The following is an 18,913-nucleotide window of genomic DNA, read 5'->3' as shown; positions in this document are numbered from 1 at the left end:
CTCACCATCACCCAGGCTGGAGTGCAGTGGTCTGATCACAGCTGATTGCAGCCTCAACCTCCTGGGCTCAGGTAATCCTCCCACCTCAGCCTCCCAAGTAGCTGGGACTACAGATGTGTGCCACCACACCTGGTTTTTTTTGTTTGTTTGTTTGTTTGTTTGTTTTTTGTAGAGACAGAGTTTTGCAATGTTGGCCAGGCTGGTCTCAAAATTAAGTGATCCTCCAGCCTCAGCCTCCCAAAGCACTGGGATTACAGGCATGAGCCACCACATCAGCTGCAAATGGTTATTATCACTGCTCCAATTATCATTACTCTCATCACCACCACCACCCTGGTTGAGAGGGGTTAAGCAGGGCAATGACAGGGCCGCAGGCAGCATGTTTATAACCCTGGGAAGCTGCCCTTCTGTCTGTTCCAGCCTCATGCTCTCTGCTGACCCCAAGCCAGTCCTAGGAGCCACTGGGGCCTGAGCCCTTTTACCAGTTCTGAACACCATCACATTTCTTTTCTTTTTTTTTTTAAATAGAGTCTCACTCTGTCACCCATGCTGGAGTCCAGTGGCACAATCTCGGCTCACTGCAACCTCCACCTCCTCCTGGGTTCAAGCGATTCTCCTGCCTCAACCTCCTGAGTAGCTGGGATTACAGGCATGCATCTCCACACCCAGCTAATTTTTTTATTTTTAGTAGAGACAGGGTTTCACCATGTTGGTCAGGCTGGTCTCGAACTCCTGACCTCAAGTGATTCACCCACCTCGGCCTCCCAAATGGCTAGGATTACAGGCATGAGCCACCGCGCCCGGCTGAGCACCATCAGATTTCTAAGGGCCCAGGTGATCCAAGAGAGCTCACCCTACCAGGACCCTCAACTGGTCAAAGATCTGTGATCCCAACTAATAATAATGAAGTATCTGCTTTCTCATTGCAAATTAGGCTATCAGAGAAGCAGGGCGGGTAACTAACTCAAAGCCTTTTGCTAAGTGTGTTCAAAAGATTTTCATGTACGAACGAAGTCTTTAGTGTGACAGAATGGAAAGGCAAAGCACTGGATTTGGAAGTACTAAACATTAGTCATACTCTTCACCAGGAAAATGGGACTATTACCACTGCCTTCCACATTATAAAGGGTTATTGATATGGTTTGGCTCTATGTCTCCACACAAATCTCATCTAGAATTGTATTCCCACAATTCCCATGTGTTGTGGGAGGGACCTGGTGGGAGATAATCTGAATCATGGGGGCCATTCCCGCCATACTGTTCTCATGACAGTGAGTAAGTCTCAAGAGATCTGATGGGTTTATCGGGGGGTTCTGCTTTTGCTTCTTCCTCATTTTTACTTGCCACCACCATGTGAGAAGTGCCTTTTGCCTCCCACCATGATTTTGAGGCTTCCCCAGAATCATTTCCCCAGTGGAACTGTAAGTTCAATTAAACCTCTTTTTCTTCCCAGTTTCAAATATGTCTTTATCTACAGCATGAAAACGAACTAATACAGTAAGTTGGTACCAGGAGTGGGGTGTTGCTGAAAAGACACCCAAAAATGTGGAGGCGACTTTGGAAATGGGTAACAGGCAGAGGCTGGAACAGTTTGGAGGGCTCAGAAGAAGACAGGAAAATGTGGGAAAGTCTGGAACCTCCTACAGACTTGTTGAAAGGCTTTCACAAAAATGCTGATAGTGATATGAACAATAAGGTCCAGGCTGAGGTGGTCTCAGATGGAGATGAGGAACTTGTTGGGAACTAGAGCAAAGGTGACTCTTGTTATGTTTTAGCAAAGAGACTGGCAGCATTTTGCCCCAGCCCTAGAGATCTGTGGAACTTTGAACTTGAGAGAGATGATTTAGTGTCTCTGACGGAAGAAATTTCTAAGCGGCAAAGCATTCAAAAGGTGACTTGTGTGCTGTTAAAAGCATTTCATTTTAAAAGAGAAACAGTATAAAAGTTCAGAAAATTTGCAGCCTGATGATGCAGTAGAAAAGAAACACCCTGGAGTGGCTGGCAAGATGGCCAAACATGGACAGCTCCAGTCTGCAGCTCCCAGCGAGATCAATGCAGAAGGCAGGTGATTTCTGCATTTCCAACTGAAGTACCCAGCTCATCTCACTGGGGCTGGTTCAACAGTGGGTGCAGCCCATGGAGGGCCAGCCAAAACAAGGTGGGCGTTGCCTTATTCTGGAAGACAAGGGGTCAGGGAACTCCCTCCCCTAGCCAAGGGAAGACACAAGGGACTGTGCCTTGAGGGACGGTGCATTCCGGCCCAGATACTATGCTTTTCCCACGGTCTTCACAACCCTCAGACCAGGAGATTCCCTCAGGAATCTACACCACGAGGGCGCTAGGTTTCAAGCACAAAATTGAGCGGCCATTTGGGCAGACATCGAGCTAGCTGCAGGAGTTTTTTCATACACCAGTGGCACCTGGAATGCCAGTGAGACACAACCATTCACTCCTCTGGAAATGGGGCTAAAGTCAGGGAGCCAAGTGGTCTAGTTCCAGATCCCACCCCCACAGAGCCCAGCAAGCTAAGATCCACTGGCTTGAAATTCATGCTGCTAGCACAGCAGTCTGAAGTCAACCTGGGATGCTCGGGCTTGGTGGGGGAGGGGTGTCCGCCATTGCTGAGGCTTGAGTAGGCGGTTTTCCCCTCACAGTGTAAACAAAGCCACCAGGAAGTTCGAACTGGACTGAGTCCACCACAGTTCCAGAAAACTGCTGTAGCCAGACTGCCTCTCTAGATTCCTCCTCTCTGGGCAGGCATCTCTGAAAGAAAGGCAGCAGCCCTAAGCAGGGGCTTATAGATCAAACTCCCATCTCCCTGGGACAGAGTACATGGAGGAAGGGACAGCTGTGGGTGCAGCTTCAGCAGACTTAAATGTTCCTTCCTGCTGGCTCTGAAGAGAGCAGCAGATCTCCCAGCACAGTACTCGAGCCCTGCTAAGAGACAGACTGCCTCCTCAAGTGGGTCCCTGACCCCCATGCCTCCTGGCTGGGAGACATCGCCTAGCAGGGGTCAACAGACACCTCATACAGGACAGCTCCAGCTGGCATCTGGTGGGTGCCCCTCTGGGACAAAGCTTCCAGAGGAAGGAAAAGGCAGCCATCTTTGCTGTTCTGCAGCCTCCACTGGTGATATCCAAGCAAATAGGGTCTAGAGTGGACCTCCAGCAAACTCCAGCAGACTTGCAGCAGAGTGGTCTGTTAGAAGGAAAACTAACAAACAGAAAGGAGTAGCATCAACATCAACAAAAAGGACGTCCACACAAAAACCCCATCTGAAGGTCACCAACATCAAAGACCAAAGGTAGATAAATCCACAAAGATGAGGAAAAACCAGCACAAAAAGGCTGAAAATTCCAAAAACCAGAATGTCTCTTTTCCTCCAAAGGATCACAACTCCTCACCAGCAAGGGAACAAAACTGGACGGAGAATGAGTTTGACGAACTGACAGAAGTAGGCTTCAGAAGGTGGGTAATAACAAACTCCTCTGAACTAAAGGTGCATGTTCTAACTCAACGTAAGGAAGCTAAGAATCTTGTAAAAAGGTTAGAGGAATTGCTAACTAGAATAACCAGTTTAGAGAAGAACACAAATGACCTGATGGAGCTGCAAAACAAGCACGAGAACTTCGTGAAGCATACGCAAGTACAAATAACTAAATTGATCAAGCAGAAGAAAGGATATCATAGATTGAAGATCAACTTAATGAAATAAAGCGTGAAGACAAGATTAGAGAAAAAAGAATGAAAAGGAACAAACAGGCCGGGCACGGTGGCTCACGCCTGTAATCCCAGCACTTTGGGAGGCCGAGACGGGCGAATCACGAGGTCAGGAGATCAAGCTCCGCCCCCCAGGTTCACGCCATTCTCCTGCCTCAGACTCCCGAGTAGCTGGGACTACAGGCACCCGCCACCATGCCCGGCTAACTTTTTGTATTTTTAGTAGAGACGGGGTTTCACTGTGTTAGCCGGGATGGTCTTGATGTCCTGATCTCATGATACGCCTGCCTCGGCCTCCCAAAGTACTGGGATTACAGGCGTGAGCCACTGCGCCCGGCCTCAACATTCTTAAAAGAATTTCAACCCAGAATTTCATATCCAGCCAAACTAAGCTTCATAAGCAAAGGAGAAATAAAATCCATACAAACAAGCAAATGCTGAGAGATTTTGTCACCACCAGGCCTGCCTTACAAGAGCTCCTGAAGGAAGCACTAAAAATGGAAAGGAACAACCAGTACCAGCCACTGCAAAAACATACCAAATTGTAAAGACCATCGATACTATGAAGAAACTGCATCAACTAATGGGCAAAATAACCAGGTAGCATCATAGTGACAGGATCAAATTCACACATAACAATATTAACCTTGAATGTAAACAGGCTAAATGCCCCAATTAAAATACACAGACTGGCAAACTGGGTAAACAGTCAAGACCCACCAGTGTGCTGTATTCAGGAGACCCACCTCATGTGCAAAGACACTCATTCGCTCAAAATAAAGGGATGGAGGAATATTTACCACGCAAATGGAAAGCAAAAAAAGGCAGGGGTTGCAATCCTAGTCTCTGATAAAACAGACTTTAAACCAACAAAGATAAAAAAAGACAAAGAGGGCCGGGCGCGGTGGCTCAAGCCTGTAATCCCAGCACTTTGGGAGGCCGAGACGGGCAGATCACGAGGTCAGGAGATCGAGACCATCCTGGCTAACTCGGTGAAACCCCATCTCTACTAAAAATGCAAAAAAATTAGCCGGGCGTGGCGGCGAGCACTTGTAGTCCCAGCTACTTGGGAGGCTGAGGCAGGAGAACGGCATGAACCCGGGAGGCGGAGCTTGCAGTGAGCCGAGATCACGCCACTGCACTCCAGCCTGGGTGACTGAGCGAGACTCCGTCTCAAAAAAAAAAAAAAAAAAGACAAAGAGGGGCATTACATAATGGTAAAGGGAGAAGAGCTAATTATCCTAACTATATACGCACCCAGGAGAACCCAGACGCATAAAGCAAGTTTACAGATCTACAAAGAGACTTAGACTCCCACACCCCACTGTCAATATTAGACAGATCAACACGAGACAGAAAATTAACAAGGATACTCAGGACTTGAACTCAGCTCTAGACCAAGTGGACCTAATAGACATCCACAGAACTCTCCACTCCAAATCAACAGAATATACATTCTTCTCAGCACCACATAGCACTTATTCTAAAACTGACCACATAATTGGAAGTAAAACACTCCTCAGCAAATGCAAAAGAACAGAAATCAAAACAAACAGTCTCTAAAACACTCCTCAGCAAATGCAAAAGAACAGAAATCAAAACAAACAGTCTCTCAGACCACAGTGCAATCAATTAGAACTCAAGATTAAGAAACTCACTCAAGGCTGGGTGTGGTGGCTCATGGCTGTAATCCCAACACTTTGGGAGGCCAAGCCAGGAGGATTACGAGGTCAGGAGCTCGAGACCAGCCTGACAAACATGGTGAAACCTCGTCTCTACTAAAAATACAAAAATTAACTGGGCATGGTGGCACACACCTGTAATCCCAGCTACTCAGGAGGCTGAGGCAGGAGCATCGCTTGAATCCGGGAGGTGGAGTTTGCAGTGAGCCCAGATTGTGCCACTGCACTCCAGCCTGGGCGACAGAGCAAGACTCTGTCTCAAAAAAAAAAAAAAGAAGTAAGTTATTTGAAACCAATGAGAACAAACACACAACGTACCAGAATCTCTGGGACACAGCTAAAGCGGTGTTTAGAGGGAAATTTATAGCACTAAATGCCCACAGGAGAAAGCAGGAAAGATCTAAAATCGACACCCCAACACCACAATTAAAAGAACTAGAGAAGCAAGAGCAAACAAATTCAAAAGTTAGCAGAAGACAAGAAATAACTAAGATCAGAGCAGAACTGAAGGAGATAGGGACACAAAAATTCCTTTTAAAAATTAATCAATCCAGGAGCTGGTTCTTTGAAAAGATTAACAAAATAGACCGCTATCCAGATTAATAAAGAAGAAAAGAGGGAATAATCAAATAGACACAATAAAAAATAATAAAGGGAATATCACCACTGATCCCACAGAAATACAAACTACCATCAGAGAATACTATACACACCTGTATGCAAATAAACTAGAAAATCTAGAAGAAATGGATAAATTCCTGGACACATATACCCTCCCAAGACTAAACCAGGAAGAAGTTGAATCCCTGAATAGACCAATAACAAGTTCTGAAATTGAGGCAGTAATTAAAAGCCTACCAATCAAAAAAAGCCCACCAATCAAAAAAAGCCCAGGACCAGACAGATTTAAAGTCAAACTCTACAAGAGGTACAAAGAGGAGCTGGTACCATTCCTTCCGAAACTACTCCAAACAATAGAAAAAGAAGGATTCCTCCCTAACTCATTTTGTGAAGCCAGCATCATTCTAATACCAAAAACCTGGCAGAGACACAACAAAGAAAATTTCAGGCCAATATCCCTGATGAACATCGATGTGAAAATCCTCAATAAAATACTGAATCTAGCAGCACATCAAAAAGCTTACCCAACACGATCAAGTCGGCTTCATCCCTGGGATGCAAGGCTGGTTCAACATACGTAAATCAATAAACATAATCTATCACATAAACAGAACCAACGACCAAAAACACATGATTATCTCAATAGATGCAGAAAAAGCCTTCGATAAAATTCACTCCTTCATGCTAAAAACTCTCAATAAACTAGGTACTGATGGAATGTATCTCAAAATAATAAGAGCTATTTATGACAAACCCACAGCCAATATAATACTGAATGGGAAAAAAACTGGAAGCATTCCTTTGAAAACTGGCACAAGATAAGGATGCCCTCTCTTACCACTCCTATTCAACACAGTATTGGAAGTTCTGGCCAGGGAAATCAGGCAAGAGAAAGAAATAAAGGGTATTCGAATAGGAAGAGAGGAAGTCCAATGGTTTCTGTTTGCAAATGACATGACTGTATATTCAGAAAACCTCATCGTCTCAGCCCAAAATCTCCTTAAGCTGATCAGCAACTTTGGCAAAGTCTCAGGATACAAAATCAATCTGCAAAAATCACAAGCATTCCTATACACCAATAATAGAGAAACAGAGAGCCAAATCATGAGTGAACTCCCATTCACAATTGCTACAAAGAGAATACCTAGGAATCCAACTTACAAGGGATGTGAAGGACCTCTTCAAGGAGAACTACAAACCACTTCTCAATGTTAAGAGAGGACAAAAACAAATTGAAAAACATTCCATGCTCATGGATACAAAGAATCAGTATCGTGAAAATGACCATACTGCCTAAAGTAATTTACAGATTCAATGCTATCCCCATCAAGCTACCATTGACCTTCTTCACAGAATTAGAAAAAACTACTTCAAATTTCATATGGAACCAAAAAAGAGCCTGTATAGCCAAGACAATCCTAAGCAAAAAGAACAAAGCTGGAGGCATCATGCTACCTGACTTCAAACTATACTACAAGGCTACAGTAACCAAAACAGCATGGTACTGGTACCAAAACAGATATATAGACCCATGGAACAGAACAGAGGTCTCAGAAATAGCGCCACACATCTACAACCATTTGATCTTTGACAAACCTGACAAAACAAGAAATGGGGAAAGGATTCCCTATTTAATAAATGATGTTGTGAATACTGGCTAGCCATATGCAGAAAACAGAAACTGGATCCCTTCCTTACAACTTATACAAAAATTAACTCAAAATGGATTAAAGACTTAAATGTAAGACCTAAAACCATAAAAACTCTAGAAGAAAACCTAGGCAATACCATTCAGGACATAGGCATGGACAAAAACTTCATGACTAAACACCAAAAACAATGGCAACAATAGCCAAAATTGACAAATGGGATCTAATTAAACTAAAGAGCTTCTGCACAGCAAAATAAACCATCTTCAGAGTGAACAGGCAACCTACAGAATGGGAGAAAATTTTTGCAATCTATCCATCTGACAAAGGGCTAATATCCAGAATTTACAAGGAACTTAAACAAATTTACAAGACAAAAAACAAACAACCTCATCAAAAAGTGGGCAAAGGATATGAACAAACATTTCTCAAAAGAAGACATTTATGCGGCCAACAAACATGAAAAAAAGCTCATCATCACTGGTCATTAGAGAACTGCAAATCAAAACCACAATGAGATACCATCTCACAACAGTTAGAATGGCGATCATTAAATAGGAAACAACAGATGCTGGAGAGGATGTGGAGAAATAGGAACACATTTGCACTGCAGGTGGAAGTACAAATTAATTCAACCATTGTGGAAGACAGTGTGGTGATTCCTCAAGGATCTAGAACCAGAAATACCATTTGACCCAGCAATCCCATTACTGGGTATATACCCAAAGGATTATAAATCATTCTGTTATAAAGACACATGCACACGTATGTTTATTGCAGCACTGTTCACAATAGCAAAGACTTGAAACCAACCCAAATGCCCATCAATGACAGATTGGATAAAGAAAATGTGGCACATATACACCATGGAATACTATGCAGCCATAAAAAAGAAAGAGTTCATGTCCTTTGTAGGGACATGGATGAAGCTGGAAACCATTATTCTCAGCAAACTAACACAGGAACAGAAAACCAAACACTGCATGTTCTCACTCATAAGTGGGAGTTGAACAATGAGAACACATGGACACAGGGAAGGAAACATCACACACCGGGGCCTATGAGGGTGGGGGACTAGGGGAGGGATAACATTAGGAGAAATACCTAATGTAGATGACAGGTTGATGGGTGCAGCAAACTACCATGGCACGTGTATACCTATGTAACAAACCTGCATGTTCTGCACATGTATCCCAAAACTTAAAGTATAATTAAAAAAAAAAAAAGAAAGAAAAGAAAACCCATTTTTTGAGGAGAAATTCAAGCTAGCTGCAGAAATTTGCATATGTAACAAGAAGCAAAATGTTAATCCCCAAGACAATGGGGGAAATGTCTCCAGGACATGTCATAGGTCTTCATGGCAGCCCCTCCCATCACAGACCCAGAGGCCTAGGAGGAAAAAATGGTTTTGTGGGCCAGGCCCAGGGTCCCCATGCTGTGTGCAGCCTAGGGACTTGGTGCCCTGCATCCCAGCTGCTCCAGCCATTGCTAAAAGGGGGCAAGGTACAGCTTGGCCCATGATTTCAGAGGGTGCAAGCCCCATATCTTGGCAACTTCCACGTGGTGTTGAGCCTGCAGCTGCACAAAATTCAAAAACTGAGGTTTGGGAACCTCCGCCTAGACTTCAGAACATGTATGGAAACACCTGGATGCCCAGGCAAACATCTGCTACAGGGGTGGGGCCCTCATGGAGAACTTCTGCTAGGGCAGTTCAGAAGGGAAATGTGGGGTCAGAGCCCCCACACAGAGTCCCTACTGAGGCACTGCCTAGTGGAGCTGTGAGAAGAGGGCCACCATCCTCCAGACCCCAGAATGGTAGATCCATCATTAGCTTGCACTGTGCACCTCAAAAAGCCACAGATACTCAATGCCAGCCTGTGAAGGCAGCCAGGAAGTGGGTTGTACCCTGCAAAACCATGGGGCGGAGATGCCAAAGACTATGAGAACCTGCCTCTTGCATCAGTGTAACCTTGGATGTGAGACATGGAGTCAAAGGAGATTATTTTGGAGCTTTAAAATTTGACTGCCCTACTGGATTTCGGACTTGCATGGGCCCTGTAATTCCTTTGTTTTTGGCCAATTTCTCCCATTTGGAATGGCTGTATTTACCCAATGCCTGTACCCCCACTGTATCTAGAAAGTCACTAGCTTGTTTTTGATTTTACAGGCTCATAGGCAGAAGGGACTTGCCTTGTCTCAGATGAGACTTTGGACTGTGGACTTTTGGGTTAATAGTGAAATGAGTTAAGACTTTGGGGGACTGTTGGGAAGGCATGATTGGTTTTGAAATGTGAGGACATGAGATATGGAGGGGCAAGAGGTGGAATAATAGGGTTTGGCTGTGTCCCCATTCAAATCTCATCTTGAACTGTACTCCCATAATTCCCATGTGTTGTGGGAGGGACCTGGTGGGAGATAATTTGAATCACAGGGCCATTTCCCCCATACTGTTCTCGTGATAGTGAATAAGTCTCACAGGATCCTGATGGGTTTATCATGGGTTTCTGCTTTTGCTTGTTCCTCATTTTCTCTTGCCACCACCACGTAAGAAGTACCTTTCACCTCCTGCCATGATTCTGAGGCGTCCCCAGCCATGTGGAACTGTAGGTTCAATTAAACCTCTTTTTCTTTCCAGTTTCAAGTATGTCCTTATCAGCAGCATGAAAATGGACTAATACAGTTATCATGAGGTTCAAATTATTTACTACTAGAAAAGGTGTTTGCATGCTATGCATTGCCATGGAAATATAAGTGACCCAGTGCCAAGGTGGCCACTCTCATGGAGTCCCGAGAATGACCAACTGAGGGGGACCCCAAAGGAGTGTTTTGCTGACTCCCCCCCACCTCCCACACACAGGGCTGGCAGGTTCTTCCCAAAGCTCCTGACCTTCTCCAGGTTCTCACGCATATCTTCCAGGGCCTTGATGCCTGGTGGGTCTTTGGCCACCTCCTGCGCACTAGCTAGCTCATGGCGCCAATGCTGCTGGGCAGCTTTCAGAGCTGTCTGCCGCCTCCGCATGGAGCGTGTCTGCCGCACAAGGAACTCCTTGGCACTACGGAGGGCTACCCCCTCAGTAGAGAGGAGGTGCCAGACATTGTGGGAGGACAGGCTGGAGCAGGAGTTGAAGAAGGAAAACAGAAGCCTCTGAGAACTCTGCTCTGGGTCACACAGCTACTTCCCCAGCAGATGCCCACCCTGAGCACAGACCAGAGCTGCTGGGCTGGGGCTGGGCACTGTGAGTGCAGGGGATGCCACTGTTCAATACCCACAGTGTGCAGTGCCTGGGACTGACAGTGCCCTCACCCTGACTCTGAGAGGGATCATGCCTGGGGCCTCCAGATAGATGACCAGACACTTCCAGCAATCTGTTTCTCCACTAGAGAAGAATGCCATGTCAAAGGTCACAGTGGGCAGTTTCTTGGCTTGCCAGAGAAGATTGCTTAATCCTCCAGAACCTTCCCCACGAACTAAGCCCCACTGGTGATCACTGTCTCCTCACTTCAGCTCACCCAGCTCTACAATGCAGGTACTCACTTACCCCTTCATGGTACCCTAACCTGAAATAAGACAGGCTATGGGAACTCACCTGTTCAAGTGTAAGTCCTCCTTGCTCTGGGAGAGAGAAGAAGACACCTCTTTGGTCTGGTTCTAGGGACACATGGTAGAAAAGTCCACTGAGTGTAGCAAAAGCAGATACCCTGCAGGTTTAAGACCCCAAAGCTCCTCCCAGTGGTCTAGACAAGGAGATGGCTCTCCAGCTGCCAGGCACTGTTTACTTATAGATATCATCTGACTGGTGGAGACGACTGGTAGCTGGGAATAAGAACAGACCAGGTCCCATAGAGAGCAGAACCAGCCCCTCCTGATACCTCAGCCTACCGTATACTCCCCTCCTGAGGTTCCACCCCTCCTGATGACCCATCCCCTCTGGAAGTACTCCCCTGATGCCCAGCCCCTCCCAATGCCCCACCCCATCCTGGTACCCCCACCCCCAGCTCACCATCCCAAGGGATTTCCTCAGGTCCTCAACGTGGAGATCTGGTTCAAAATGTGGGGAAACATTATTTTCCTCAACTGTCACTTCTCTCAACAGGTGCTGCTTCTTTTGAGCTTCAGCCTCCAGGCTGCTGCGCAGGGAAAGGGGAGTGAGAGGCAGGGCGGTGGCAGAGGTGGTGGGTGAAGTGGGTCAGAACCATCTCCACCCCCTCACTCCCACCCGTCAAGTCCCTGAGGAATAATAGCACCAGAGATCCCCTGCTTTTCACACCATCTTAACAACCCCAACTCCCTACAAAATGTAGCTACAGGCTCTTCTGCCTAGCTCCCAAGCTGGGACTCCACCTCTCTCTATTAATTGGGCCATGATGCAAGTAGCAGAAGTCAGAGGTCAGAGGGCAGGCAGGAGGCAGTCAGCGGGGCTAAGTGCAGGGTGCCCATGCCACCTGATGTGTTTCTGCAGTTGCTGGCTCTGGGCCTGCAGCAGATCCACTTCGGACTCCAGCTTCAGCTTGCGGGCCTGCAGCTCATCAAGAATTTTCCGGAGCTGCTGGTTTGACTGCAACAGGTGGGTGTGCTCCTTCTGTGCCTCCTCCAGCTGCTGATGGGTGGCTGTGGCTTCCTAGGGGCAGAAGGAAATATAGAAGCACCCAGAGACAGCACAGGGAGAAGGCAGGGAGCAGACAGCACTAGAGGGTAGGGAAGCCAGAGGAAGATGGGCTGGGGATGAACTCAGAGCCACTGAAGTCAGCACCTCCGAGGTCAGGAGGTCTGCAGGCTTCTGTCCCACCACAGCCCCACTCCCTTGAGGTTCCCAAGTGGGGTCCACAGAGTGGCACTATTTGTGGAATACTGGCCAAGAGAGTTTGGAACCCCAGTGCCCTGGACACATCAGATGAACAAAATGTGGGGAAAATGGAGAAGAAAGACAGGGGATGGAGGGAAAACAGGAGGGAGGACAAAAGAGGGAGACAAACCTCACTCTTCAGAGCAACCTGCCTCTGCACATCAAGCAGCTGCTGCTTCTCCCTCCGGGCGGTCTCCTCCTTGCAGAGAAGAGACACGATTTTCTGGCTGACTGCAGACCCCAGGACTGAGGGGCTGGGCCTGCCCTCTGCTAGAGGAGCTATGACTCTGAGGTCAAGGACTCCTGCAGATCCCTCACCTGGACCTCCAGCAGAGCCAATCTGGCCTTGACATCTTTAGCTCTAGTTTCAAGGTCCAACTCTAAATCTTGGAGCTTCCTTTCCTGCCCAGAAAGAGAAAGACTTAAGCATAGAAAGAGTGTAAGGCATTAGCTGAGGGGCAGGAGGGGGTTCCAGAACCCACCATGCCACACCGCAACCTCCACTCTGGGCTCAGGCTTCCTCACTGTGTGCCCCTGCAGCCTCCCAGGAAGGCTCCGCACCTTGTTTACTTCCTGCTGGAGCAAGGAGACGCGAAGGTGCCAACCCCAGTGCCTTACAGGGGCTGACCTCTAGTTCTAATCCTGGGTGTGTTCCCTGGCCCAGAAAACAAAGCAGCAAGGATGCCCCAGCTTGGAGATGGCCAGTGAGAGACTCGCACTCCAGAAGCTGTCAGGCTCCATCCTGCTGGGGCCACGTGTTTGCTCCCAGCACCTTCCTACCGTGCGTGGAGGGGTCACAGTGGGCTCACCCTGCCCCAGGCCCCTCACCTGCTCCCTGTGCTGGCGCCGCAAGTCCTCAAGACGCTTGTGTTGCTCCTGCCTCACAGTCTCCAATTCTCGCTCATGGGCCCTCTGTAGGCGCTCCAGCTCTCCGGTCAGGTGCCCCAGAAGTTCAGCCCGCTGCTTCCTCTCCTGCAAAGAGGATGGGCCCGCTGGTGGGAAGCTGCAGCGGCCCCTTCCACCACAAAAATCACAGCTCCCCCAGCCCTGCAGCCTTGCGTCAAGAAGATCAGGGACACCGTCGGTTCCCTAAAGCCAGCTCTTGGAGAAGAGGAGGGTTACAAGCACAGCACCGGCCCTGACCCCAGCAAGCCTGCAGCCCTCTACAGGTGAAGCAGACGCTGGCCGGACACCATGATGGAATCCTTCTCTGGCTCTCCTATGGCTCCACCATATACAACTTTTCCTCCTTAAGGAATGAGAGGTCACTGATAAATTATCACTATTCTTCAGCACGGTCATAATTGGTTGGGGGGAGGGATGTGGCAAATTTCATTATGGGACTGCTATTTCTGCCCTGGAAAAGATCCTAGAAAGAGTCTGGGATACTGGTTCCAGTTACTGGAGCAGTAGTCTTAACGCCCTGCAGGGGCCCAGCTGTGGGCCATAGTCAGCCACCCTCTACCCACTCAATGTTCACCCTCAATGTGAGCAAGCCAGGCCAGCTTGGGTACACTCAAGTCGCTGAACTTTCCTACCTTAAGCTCAAAGACTTAAAATGGGGAGAATATCAGTATTACTTCGTTCTTGCCAGTCTATTTCTTGGTGTCCTGAGATGTTAAGGAACATTGGTGACATGGCGTTGCAGTGAGGAAACTGAAGGCTTTGGAGTCGGACACCCTGGGCTTGAATCTTAGCTCTTCCACTTATTAGCTGAGTGTGATCTTAGGAAGCTACTTAAACTCTCCAAGTCTCAGTGTCCTCATCTTTAAAATGGAGATAATGATAATAGATCTCTCCTAAGGCTGGTGTGAGGACTAAATGAGTTATAATAGATCAAGAGCTCAGAATAGTTCTCAGCACACAGTACAAGCTCAATGTATGGGGGGTCTTTTTACCATCAGAAGAAAGTGCAGCCTGCCCGATAAAAAAGGAATTGCCCCTCATTAGGTGGAGGTCTTTTCCATGCTTTAATAAAAAAGGCAAAAAACATCACCATGGCAGAGTACTAGGAAGGAAAACCTGCCACAATCCCTGACCACAGTTTATCCCCTTCCTCTGCCCCACAGTCAGGTGAGAAGGACCCTGGGGTGTGCGTGCATGTGCATGCGTGCGTGTGTGTGTGTGCTTGTGTGTGTGCATGTGTGTGCATGTGTGCGCGTGTGTGCGCATGTGTGTGCGCGTGTGCATGCGCACAGGGGATGTGGCCGAGCTACCTCAGCTTCATACTGCTCTCTGGCCTTAGCCATCACTTGCTGGTGCTCCTCCTTCATCTTGTCCAACCTCCTCTCATGCTCCCCTTCCACTTCCTGGCGCTTCTCTCGCAGGAGACTGCTGAGCTGCAGGGGAGACGGCAGGCATGTGGCATGCAGAACCCAGGTGGACCAGTACTCAGGGCCTGCTGCACCTGAAGGTCTTACACACATTTCCCCAGTCTCCCCCCACACATAAAACATGGACATCACACAGCCATGACATCATGGTCAGCACACAGCCATACCTCAACACACCCTCTCCACATGCATACAGGGGCATCAGATTGGAGGACTACCTGGTTTCAAGGGAACTAATGCATAAAAATGGAACCAGAAGTGCTAACCCCAGCTGAGCCATCCAAAGCAAACTGGAGGCCACACAGGCTAGGACGGCTCAGCTGACTGTAAGAGAGTCCACGACAGGTGCACATAACTGTGGAAGATGCAGAGCAGCACTCACCTCTTGCTCATACTCAGCCATGTGATAAGCCTTCTGGTAAACTCTGTGCTCCACCTGCCCAAGGCACTTCTGCAGCTGGGCCTCCTCTTTCTGTTGAGCTTCCTCTATCTTCTTCTGGAGGCTGGAGACCACCTGAGGAGAACCCCGCACACACAGGGAAGTGTGTCCCTCAGGGTTACTGTACAGCTGCTGTGTGGGGATGTGTTCTGAGGACCTGGCATCCATCCCCAGGGGCTGGAGGGAGAGGCTCACTGCCTAGTAGCCAGGGATAGGACTGAATTCTGTTAATCAGCCATGAAGGGGGCCCAGGATACTGCATCTCACCTCCTGGTGCTTGGCCTCCAAAGAGGAGCAGAGCCGCTCCAGCTCAGCACTGTGCTCCTTCTCCAGCCTTGCCACCGCCTGGGAAGGAGCAAAAGGACTGTGAGGGAAGCTGGCCAGGCACTGATCATGGTGGGAGGCAGAGCCAGGAAGACTACCAACCCCCAACCCCTTGAGATCAGGGTCAAGGGAAGCACGGGGAAGCACAGCACATCTTTGTTCCTCTGAAATAACTCAGCCCCTGAAGTCTACAATTGGCAAATGAACAGGAACATGAAGGCCAGAAGAGAGGGGCGTTTCAGTAAGTTTCGGCTCTCTGCTCCCACCCCCTGCCTTTAGACTAGGCCACAGGTCCACAGATGGTGCTCATGCTGGTAAATAAGATCCAAGCCAGGGGGGCCAGGTTGGATGGTGTCATTAAGTCAGGCCATGTAGAACCTTCTTTTTATTTTGGTGAGGTGCAAAGCTGCAGCTTTTAGACATGGAAAACACTACAGCAAGACAAGGGAACTCCAATGCACTGCAAGTTTTCAGAGAGACTGTGCTAAAACCTTCAGAAGCCAGCCACCTGACTGGAATACAGGGAGTATGGACAAAGAAAATCCCTGCTATGTTGCTAGCTTCTCATCCTAAGAAAGGAGGGAAAAGTGGGGAGTGAGGCCCTTGCAGCTGTCCCTCAGAGACAGTGAGAGACAGAGCGCCCTTATCTCAAAACCTCTGGTCTGGCTAAATCTCTTTCAGTCACCAATTTTCTCAAATCCACAGGACACTCCCCTTCAAGCCTCTGATGGTTCTCTGCTTGAGAACCTCCAGCCGCCACTGCCAACCAGCCTGATCCTGGAGGGGCCTCGGGATGCCTGCTGCATCCTCTGCCCTGCCATGGACAGCAGAGCAAGCTCCTGCCCTGAGCTACTTTGGTCCATATGGAGTAATGGGCCCAGGCAGTCACCTCGCCATCTCCCATGCCAGTCTATGTGTGAGACCTCCTCTCCACCTGGCTCCCCAGCCTGCACGCCCACCCGAGGCTTGCCCTTCCTCTCCCTGTGCACTCAGTCCCTCCCCAGGCAGCCCAGAAACATGTCAGAGGGTGAGGTCCCCACTTGACTGGCTCACTTCTTTCCTCTCCCCTTCCAGCTCCTCCCTCAGCTGCTGCAGAGCCTTTTCCTTAGCAGCGTTCAGAGCAGCCTGTTCGCTCTTCTCTGAAGCCTCCATCTCTTCCTTGAGCTGCTCCAGCGTTTGCCTATTTTTCTGTTCCAAGCTGGCCCTCTCAGCCTTCTGTTGAGACTCCAACTCTTCTCTCAGTTTCTGCAGGGAAGCCTCTTGCTCAGCCCTGGATGGACAGAGTGGATTGGGAATGGCCCTGTGTACCCTGGGGTCACCTCCGCGAGGCTGGGCAGCTCGCAGGTAAGCACGCACTTACCTGATTTGGTCCTCATCTGCTTGTGTGCTGGACTGGACCTGGGCTCGGAGCCAGGATAGCCTCTGGCTTTCCTCCTCTCTCATCCGGGCCTCCTCCTCCTCAATGGTTTTCTGTAGTTGCTCCCTCAAGGAACTGAGATGGAAAGGAAAGGCGAGGTTGTCAGAGAAACCACCAAAGTCTTTCTTCTATTCACAGGCTGTGGTTGTCAGTCTCCAATAGCCCTGTTGCCTGCCTAAGAAACTTCCTAAATCTTTTTTTATTTTTTTTCCTGTTTGGAGAGAGGTTCTTGCTCTGTTGTCCAGGCTGGAATGCAGTGGTGTGATCACGGCTTACTGCAGCCTTAAACTCCTGGGCTTAAGCAATCCTCTTGCCTCAGCATCCCATGTAGTTGGAACCACAGGCATGCACCATCAAACCCAGCTAATTGTTGAGATGGAGTCTTGCTATGTTGTCCAGGCTGGTCTCTGAACTCCAGAGCTCAAGTGATCCTTTGGCCTCAGCCTCCCAAAGCACTCAGATTATAGGCGTGAGCCACTGCGCCCAGTCAAAGCTTCCTAAATCTTAAAGATGAGTCTAACCTCAGCCTCTGGGTCTACAGCTGCCTCCCATTAATACCTTCCAGGATAACGAGGGAACCATGAACTCCCCTTTGCTTCAAGAAGCAAACTACTGGCTGAGCATGGTGGCTCATGCCTATAATCCTAGCACTTTGGGAGGCCGAGGCAGGTGGATCACTAGAGGTCAGGAGTTTGAGACCAGCCTGGCCATAATGATGAAACCCCATCTCTACTAAAAATACAAAAATTAGCCGGGCATGGTGGCGCACTCCTGTAGTCCCAGCTACTTGGGAGCTGAGACAGAAGAATTGCTGGAACCTGGGACGCAGAGGTTGCAGTGAGCTGAGATCGCACCATAGCACTCCAACCTGGGCAACAGAGCAAGACTCAATCTCCCAAAAAAAAAAAAAAAGCAAACTACTGGCTTCTGGGTTTCAGTAATATAGCACTTCTTCCAAAGGCTCCCCTCTTGTCAACAGCTTCTCCTCAGCATGGCACTCACTCAAAGATAGCTATAGCCACCCAACCTGATTCCACCTTCTTTCACTCCGACAGACTCTGTTCTAGGCACATCAGCTGAGTCACCGTCCCTCCATTCTACCACACTCTTCCTTCCTAGGTCCTCCGCCAAGAATTCCCTTTTCTATCTAGCAAACCCATAGTCATTGCTCAACACCCAGCTCCCTCTCTGGGAAGTCTTTCCAACTCCCTCCAAGCTTATCAATTCATCTTTCTGTTCCCATCACTTTACATGTGGACCTTTCTTATCCCATGCTACTCTGCACCATATGCCACATGGCATCATAATTCATCTTCTGTATCTCTGTTTTCCTTGGAAGTCTGGGAGCTTCTCAAGAGAAAGAATCTTGTCTTAAAATCTGTTATATCCCAGGTACCACACATAGAAGCTGACATAAAGTAGGTGCTTAATAAATGAACTGAATTTGAACAGCATCATACAGCCCCAAACTAAAAGCAAGCTGTGATATCTACGAAAGGTTATCTTATTTACACAGCAACAACAGTGACCATTTCATCCTAAGCAGACATCCCCCTGCTTACACAAACCACATCCTTTTCGAGTAACTCCTCACACAGCCCCGTATGACCAGGGGATGTGTGCTGGAAACTCAGGGAATTCAAGCCTAGGAAAAACATGATTTGGAAGACAATTCCTTTGAAAAGCTTCTGTAACAAATCCTAAAGCCAAAAAAAAGACTTAGGATTCTTTCCTATGTCAAGATACGAACACCATTACTTTCTTCCATTAAGAGAGAAAATTTGGCCAGGCATGGTGGCCTACGCCTTTAATCCCAGCACTTTGGGAGGCCGAGGCGGGCAGATTATCAGGTCAGGAGATCAAGACCACCCTGGCTAACCCAGT

General features: G+C 48.3%; 1 protein-coding gene across 9 annotated transcripts in view; it reads right to left on the bottom strand.

Annotated features, from left to right (window-relative positions):
• CEP164 (centrosomal protein 164) overlaps positions 1 to 18,913 on the bottom strand; it is an 86,345-nt gene that overhangs the window by 5,638 nt on the left and 61,794 nt on the right. For 8 of the 9 annotated variants that reach the window (XM_030918261.1, XM_010367415.2, XM_010367416.2 and 5 more), the window contains 12 exons: positions 16,973 to 17,104; positions 16,666 to 16,882; positions 15,556 to 15,633; positions 15,232 to 15,363; positions 14,733 to 14,855; positions 13,345 to 13,488; positions 12,835 to 12,918; positions 12,647 to 12,715; positions 12,116 to 12,291; positions 11,674 to 11,800; positions 11,260 to 11,321; positions 10,560 to 10,782 (listed from right to left, as the gene is read on the bottom strand). In XM_030918261.1, the coding sequence (XP_030774121.1) occupies positions 10,560 to 10,782; positions 11,260 to 11,321; positions 11,674 to 11,800; positions 12,116 to 12,291; positions 12,647 to 12,715; positions 12,835 to 12,918; positions 13,345 to 13,488; positions 14,733 to 14,855; positions 15,232 to 15,363; positions 15,556 to 15,633; positions 16,666 to 16,882; positions 16,973 to 17,104 (1,567 nt within the window). The remainder of the gene's footprint in view (positions 1 to 10,559; positions 10,783 to 11,259; positions 11,322 to 11,673; positions 11,801 to 12,115; positions 12,292 to 12,646; positions 12,716 to 12,834; positions 12,919 to 13,344; positions 13,489 to 14,732; positions 14,856 to 15,231; positions 15,364 to 15,555; positions 15,634 to 16,665; positions 16,883 to 16,972; positions 17,105 to 18,913) is intronic. The other variant, XM_030918260.1, reaches the window with a different exon arrangement.

The sequence above is a fragment of the Rhinopithecus roxellana genome, chromosome 15 (genome assembly GCF_007565055.1).
Source record: "Rhinopithecus roxellana isolate Shanxi Qingling chromosome 15, ASM756505v1, whole genome shotgun sequence".
In the NCBI taxonomy this organism is placed as follows: domain Eukaryota; kingdom Metazoa; phylum Chordata; class Mammalia; order Primates; family Cercopithecidae; genus Rhinopithecus; species Rhinopithecus roxellana.
Note: the sequence above shows the minus strand (reverse complement) of the source record. Positions and strands in the feature narration are given on the sequence as shown.